Source organism: Asparagus officinalis, unplaced genomic scaffold (genome assembly GCF_001876935.1).
Source record: "Asparagus officinalis unplaced genomic scaffold, Aspof.V1 AsparagusV1_Un390, whole genome shotgun sequence".
NCBI lineage: Eukaryota > Viridiplantae > Streptophyta > Magnoliopsida > Asparagales > Asparagaceae > Asparagus > Asparagus officinalis.
Window position 1 is genome coordinate 31061 of NW_017972655.1, and position 8031 is coordinate 39091.

The window sequence follows — 8031 nt, forward strand, 5'->3', positions numbered from 1 at the left end:
CCAATTTCAAGCATAGCTACCATAGAGAATTAATTACCTGATGCTTGCTGCGAAATCCTCAAAATCCTCTGCTGATGTCGTCTACTTTACATTGTCCCTGAACTCGAGTAAAAAACAACTATTGGTAAAGGGGAAGTTGACTTTTGGTTCCATATCTCTTGAAATTATTCAATCTTATCTTTGATTCAAGATGCAAAGGAATCATCGGTTTGGTTATTTGAAGCGTGTAATGGACATCAATGTTCTTCTCTTGTTAGGTTTTGAAATATGAATGAGCGGTGAACTATCAACTTGGGTTGAGTGTATGTTTCGATGGCTTGTCTTTTCTAACTCTCAGGATGGTCTTCCTTAGTTGACTATATCGTTAGACAGAGTACAATCTGGATAACAACGGAAAATTCTGGCCTCCAATAGTAGGAGTTTAAATGATTAGAATTCACTTGAATATTAAACCACAGTATTTAATTTCATAAACAGTATATCATCTGTGAACATGGGTCTTTTATACCTCTGATAGCTCCGTGACAGATGTTTCCATCCTTTTATTTTTGCTATATTCACTTCTGCTCTATAGTTGTTTAGGGCTATCACTTGTTGCATAAGCATGTCCAATTGACCAAACAAGGTTGGTATGACACCTCCTTATTAGCTTTGTAATATTAGGCTACTATATAGACATTACTATTTGTTGGGTGCAAATGTTGAGGTGCAATAAGTGTTTTTATCTTGCAGATGGTTGCTAGTTAGATAAGTGGACACTGACTTCATTTTCCATACTGACAAAAACTATTCGGATTCAGATCGGATCAGGAAACTACCTGGTTATAATCTAATATGACTGAAGTTTTGAATAAAAATTAACTCAACATCATTTGGAAGTTCTGTTTCAGAATGTTATCATGAGGTGCTGTATATTAGCAGGTTGACTATGGATATTCTTTCACTAAATGCAGGTTGCAACTGGTCAAGTTGCAAGCACCGGAATTGTTGCACTGACCTATGTTCAGAAAGTATCTGAGAAGGTGAAAGTTTTTGCAACTGTAGACAAACTTTTATTGTGATATCAGCTTATGTTATTAATACTTCTACTGATGTGACGATTTCTGTGCAGGTGTCTCTTGCATCAGATTTCATGTACAATCACATGACAAGAGATGCTACTGCAAGCTTTGGCTATGATTACATTCTAAGACAGGTTACTGATGTTGCCTATAAGTTGTATCTTTCTTTTAGTCATTTTCATATTTGATGCAATATATGTGACCCCACAAACATACGCGCACACGCGCGCGCACACGTTATAATATATGCATCAATAGCTTGAGAATTTTTGTGTTTTTTAGTCTTAATTTAGTTTTAGTTTTCTATTTTGCCCTTATACTGTCTTCTATCTCAAATTTTCTCTTTAGTGTTCTTTAATATAACCCCCCCACCTCCCGCGGGAATTCTTAATTATTTTGTATACCCTCTTGAAATGTCCTCTTTACGTGCTGCAAATTATATCATATATCTTCCAATCTGCAAATATTTGGTAGTGAATATTCTCAAGGATAACATCACCTTTCTGACTAGCGCTTCAATTGCAGTGTCGTTTAAGGGGGAAAATCGATTCAAATGGTTGCATAGCTGCATTTTTGGAAGAGAGATTAAATATGGGAGTGAATTTCATCCTTTCTGCAGAGGTTAGCATGACATGTTTATTTTATCGCATTGGGCTTTGAAAGTTGCTACTGAATTTGATGTAATTATGCAGGTTGATCATCGGAAGAAAGATTATAAGTTTGGTTTTGGTTTGGTTGTTGGTGAATAAGCTTCTCTCTGTAACTTCTTTCCTTCTGAAGATGGAACTATTGGATTTCTAGTGCAACTCTCACTGTGGGCTGTTGTGGAATTAGACTGGGTTTCTTAATTGCATCACTCCTTTAGTCATCAAGTTATGCTGCAGTTTTAGGTGAAAGTGGAGTTTTTTTTTTTTTTTTGACTTTGTATTTCTCTCGAGCTGATTTAAATATATTGCATGCGGCGTACAGTAGTAATATGGCATTTGAAAGCCATGAATTTTTTATTCTCTCTCTATAGTGCTGATGGAACAATTGGTTCTATTATGATCCTTTGGAAGAATGTACCACAATAATGTCAGATGCTTCATGCTGCGGTTGTACTTCTGCGGTGTTCTTGTTTCCTTTCTTTGTAGGTGTATTCGACATTGTTCTGTATCCAAGCAAAATTTTACTTTGATGTGAATCAGCGGAATAGTGAAACTGCTTCGGTTGGTGATATGAGCTATTTTGTTTAATGTCAACTAACAGATCTACAAAGTTGCTAAGGTTCTCTTGTACCGAAGGACGGAAAAGTAAAATAGAATCAGAAACCTCACTTTATTATTTTTTGCGTTGATAATGTAATGTCCTTGTTCCACTCTCAGGTTAGTGTAGGAACTCAAGTGCTCAGCTCAATTCGGAATCATATAGGACTTAAATCAGTTATAGGTTTCCCATTGTTTTAAGTGAAGTATAGTATAGCCGTCACCAGTTTGAATTGAAATCTTGGTCTAAGGCTAATCTTGTTGATATTTGGAGAGAAAAGAGATTATTGGAGAAATTACTCCCCTCACTCTATACTATTTATAGTGATGGACTAATTACAAGTTAGTCTCACAAGCAATGTGAGACTAAACTAATACTCTTTTCTACTCTCTTCTAACACTCTTCCTCAAGTTGGAGTATATATATCATGCATGTCCAGCTTGTCACAAATAAAATCAACCCGTGTTCGATCAAGTGGTTTTGTAAGGATGTCTGCCAACTGATCTATTGTCGATACATATTTTGACGTGATGATTTTATCCTCGAGCTTCTTGCGGACTACATGACAATGGACTTCAATGTGCTTGGTTCTATCATGAAACGATTCTCAGCAATGTGAATTGTTGCTTTATTGTCGCCATCTAGATCCATGAGACATTCTTGAGGGAGACCAATTTCTGTCAATAGGTCTCTGATCCAAATCATCTCTAGTGTCACATTTGCCATAGCTCTGTATTTTGATTCTGCACTGGATCGAGATACAACACTTTGCTTTTTTTACTTTTCCATAACACCAGATTTCCTCCGAGAAAAACACAATATCCAGTAGTCGATCTCCTATCAAAAGGACATCAAGCCCAATCTGCATCAGAGAAGCCTGTAACTCTGGTGTGTCCTTGATCTGAGTAGAGAATTCCTCGTCCTGAAGCCTTCTTCAAGTACCTCAAAATTCTCATTATTGCATCCAAGTGAGTAGTCCTAGGTGCAGACAAGAACTAACTCACAACACTGACTGCGAATGTGATGTTAGGTCTGGTCACTTTCAGATAATTCAGTTTTCTCACCAATCTTCTATACTGTCCAATATCTTCAAGAAGCTCCCCTGATCTGATAGTAGTTTTGAGTTCACATCCATTGAAGAATCACTGCTTTTGCATCCTAACATCCCAGCCTCTGAGAGCATATCCAGGACGTACTTTCTTTGTGACAGAAGAATACCCTTCGTTGACTTTGCGACTTCAATGCCTAGAAAGTATTTTAGGAAACCAAGATCTTTGGTTTGGAAATGTGTCTGTAAATGCTTCTTCAGTTTGTCAATACCAGAAGCACCATTCCCTGTAATTACAATGTCATCCACATAGACAACGAGCAGAATTCGTTTCCCATTTTGAAATCGCCAGAAGACAGAGTGATCTTTTTGTGCACGACAAAGCCTAAATTCCTGAATAACCGATGCAAAATGATCAAACCAGGCTCTCGGAGACTGCTTCAGACCATAAAGTGATTTCTTCAGCCTACACACCTTCGTATTTTTCCCCTGAACAACAAATCCTGGTGGTTGCCCCATGTAAACCTCCTCATCTAGAATACCATTAAGAAATGCATTCTTGATGTCCAACTGATGAAGCGGCCAATGATTTACCGCTGCTAATGAAATAAAAATCCGAACAGATGTCATTTTTATCACTAGAGAGAAGGTATCTACATAATCCAAGCTATACACCTGTGAATAGCCTTTAGCAATCAGTCGGGCTTTCAGCCATGCTAAAGTTCCATAAGGATTCAACTTGATAGTGTACACCCACTTGCAGTTGACAAACCACTTTCCTAGTGGAAGTGGAACCAAATCCCAAGTCTCATTCTGTCGCAAGACCCTCATTTCTTCTTGCGTCGCTTGGTGCCAACCTGGAATAGATATGCCTTCTAACACATTATTGGGAACCAAATATGAGTCGTGGGAAGTAACAAAAGATCGAAAGGAGGAGAATAGGCGATAATAGGAGACAAAGTTAGAAATAGGATTTTGAGTATAAGTTCGTGTCCCTTTTCGAAGTGCAATAGGAAGGTCGTCCATAGAAGGGGATAAATGTGCACTTACAGATTCAGGTTCTTTAGCCGGAGGACGTGATGCTGAGGCCGACGTTGGCACAGGAGTAGGAGCAGAGCGACGATGATAAACTTGAATTGGGTCGTTATACCGTACTGAGTGTTTGCCAGTAGCGTAAATAGTATTGTCAGCGGATGAACCACCACCGATAACTAGTGACTCTTGTAGGATCAAATAGAGATACTCATCTGGTGATAATAGAGATGGAGAACTAGAATGACCAGGGTTATCTTCGAAGAAGGTTACATTAGTAGAGAACACAAGGTGATTGAGTGATGAACAAAAACACTTGTAACCTTTATGCTTTCAGGAATAGCCAAGAAAAATGCCTTTAAGAGACCGAGAGTCAAAATTTTGTTTATTTAGATTGTAATTATGAACAAAGCATAGAGAGCCAAAAATCTTTGGAGGTAGCGGAAAGAGATCATCGTTGGGGTATAGAATCTTAAAAGGAATTTTATCTTGCAGAACAGAAGAAGGAATTTGATTAATCAAGTAACATGCTGTTAAGATAGCTTCCCCCCAAAATTCTTTGGGAATGTGGCGATGAAACAACAAGGTCCGAGCAATATCAAGGAGATTCTATTCTTGCGTTCAGCAACTCTATTTTGCTGAGGAGTGTAAACATAAAAAGACCGATGGAGAATCCCATGTTATTCAAGAAAACTAGTGAAGTTACTATCCAAATATTCTTTTGCATTATCAGATCGAATTTTTTTTATCGAAGACTTGAATTAATTGACTATTTCAGAATAAAAGAGTTTAAATGTGGAAAAGACTTCAAATCTATACTTGAGAAGATAAATCCAGGTAGCACGAGAGTGATCATCCACAAAACTAACAAAATACCGAAACCCCAATTTAGAAGTTATTGGGCATATGACCCGCATACATCAGAATGAACATGATCAAATGGCTTAGCAGCCCTCTTATTGACTCGATTAGGATAAGACACACGATGGTGTTTTCTAAGTTGACACGTCTCACACTCTAATGAGGAAAGAGATTTGAACTGGGGATGAAGCAGCTTGAGAATATAGAGAGAGGGATGTCCTAACTGACAGTGATATTGTAGGGTGATAAACACGTAAAATATGCATTATCTTAGTGTGTTTCAAGCATGATTTACGAGCGTTTGATGCATATTTCGTGTTTAGATCGAGGATACTGCTGTTGTTTGTGTTCTTATATGTAGGTATTGGCTCAAGATTGAAAGATTTGATGATCGTTGGAAGTTTTACAAGAGTTTGAAGCAATAACAAGATTTTGAAGGCATGGTTCGTGAAGAAAATGAATGCACGAGTATGAAGAACTGGAATTTCGACCATGATGTAATTTGAATCAAGAAAAACTCAAAAGATAAAAGTTGTAGATCTCTTCAACAGGATTCCAATGCAACTTGAATCACCTCATTCCGAGGTCGGACGCAAAAGTTATAGTCAAAATACCGAAGAATATACAGATAAGCACGAAATCAGCAAAACAGCCCCTACCATACCCTGGTGTGGTGCAGACCACACCGGTGGTGCGGGAATTAGTTATTTTCCAGATTTTTGGGGACATATAAATAGATGTTTTGACTTAGGGTTTTGGATATCTTTTGTTATGTTCTTTTAGCCATCAACTAGCAACTATTCTAGGGTTCAAGTATTGAAGGAAGACATTAATCTCTTGTAGAAGATTGGATTGTAAGTTCTTATTTTGAAGATTTCAATTGAAAGACGGGTTAACTCTTTCCTCTCTTTGATTAATTTCTTCTTATGATTGATTTGCATAATTATTTGATGTATTCTCTTATTCCAATCATGTGTGAGTAGATTTCTTGTCTAGGGTTGGGAAAGAACCCAACTTTTTGGTGATTGATGATGAATTAATATATGTTCTTGGTGAAAGTTTAAATCTTTGAACTTGATTTCTAGTGTTTTAATTTTGTTGATTCGCTTGATCACCGTATTAGCAATCATAGGTAATTAATTGAAGGACTGAAAGGTGAAGATTAATACCGGATCTCTAGAAATTAAGCAGGGAGCTCGAACCACGAAAGTAGGCTAGGTTCCTTGGGGATTTGATTTGGGTTAGTATAAAGCTTAATGGGTTTAACTTAATCTTAATTCCACGAAAGTAGGTTAATTGAGATTAATTAGGCACGATCTTTAGACCTTGAGAGAGGCTTTAGATTAATTTAGGCTAATTCACCCTTTCTAGATTAAACCAACACCAAGAATTGAAATAATTCATCATTGAACACCTAAGTTGTGGTGATAACCTAATCCTAGTCCTTCATTATATTGAATTCCATCCGATTAGCTGTTTATTTTATTTCTTTTATTTAATCTCTTCTAATTCACTCATTGATTTAGCTAGTTGAAAACGTGAAACTTGGTAGATAACCCCTAGTCCTTGTGGGATCGACCTTGATAGCTACAACGAGTCCGTGCGCTTGCGGATTTTACCTATCATAGGGCTGATAAGTTGTCGATACATGCCAAATGTTTGGTACCCAATTCCAATTTTTAATGGTTATTCTGCTCACGCCCTGTCCCAATCATTTTCCTCGTGACCAGGTTCTCAAAGACACAATGTGTGAGGAAGAATATCACTGTACAATTTAGAGATTTGGTGATCTTACTAACAGATAATAGATTATAAGGAAAACTAGGAAGATAGAATACAGAGGAGAGAGAGGAAGACTAGGAATAGGATTAGTGTTGCTGAAACCCTAAACAGGTATACGTGAACCATCAGCTAATATAAATGAATTACATGTAGGGCTAAAAGATGTCAAAATACCTTGATTCACAGTCATATGATAAGTGACACCTGTATCTATAATCCAATTATTAGACGAAGACGATGTAAGTAAACAGAAATAGGTACCTGTGTTTTTGAGAGTAGTGGATAAGGAGGAAGATGATGTTTGTGAATTCTGGTACTGCTGGAATAATTAAAATTGTTAAAATTGACGCTGTAGCTCCGCATCATGAAAGACTGACTGTAGTTGATTGTCATTATCAGATGAGGTCAATGTTTGTTGGAAAATTTGCAGTAAAAAGACAAAGAAAGAAAAATTTGACTTGTATTTCTCTCAAAATCAATTACAATTTGGATTCCGATTACAAAAGAGAGGAGAATGAATTTGATTCTTCCCTTTGTTTAAAACTGGGTTCTTCTTGGTAGCGGTGGAGTGCCTCCTTCGATTGATCGCGTCGAACTTGCTCTCCGTTGACGATCCGACCGTCCTACTTCACTGGAACAATTGAAAGGCTTGATGACTTCGGTTTAGAACTCTTGACGAGCGTAAGGAACTCTGAACGAGTTAAAAACTCTGACAAGAGTTGTTGAAAACCGAATGTCTGGTTTGATGTGATTAATCCCCTCAACTCTTTGTGGTTTTTTATCTCAGAAACCGATTGATCAACCTCTCAACCCGCCAACCCCTTACTCAGTTGAGTAAGTTGGTTATTTATAGGGTGATGTGGGGTGTAACCAACCCCTATTTCCGCTCCTTTGTGGGCGAGAATCCCTCAGAACGTGGGATAACGGTTTTGAGGCCGTTCGGTTTGCGTTTGAACAAGTCAAAACGCCTCAGTTGGCGTTCTGGGCTTTAACTCTGCGTCC

General features: G+C 37.7%; 1 protein-coding gene across 1 annotated transcript in view; it reads left to right on the top strand.

Annotated features, from left to right (window-relative positions):
- LOC109827727 (mitochondrial import receptor subunit TOM40-1-like) overlaps positions 1-2275 on the top strand; it is a 9361-nt gene extending 7086 nt beyond the window's left edge. The window contains 4 exon segments of the mRNA XM_020394742.1: positions 954-1022; positions 1112-1195; positions 1587-1682; positions 1754-2275. Coding sequence (XP_020250331.1) covers positions 954-1022; positions 1112-1195; positions 1587-1682; positions 1754-1810 — 306 coding nt within the window. The 3' untranslated portion in view covers positions 1811-2275.
- Positions 2276-8031: the final 5756 nt, after the last annotated feature.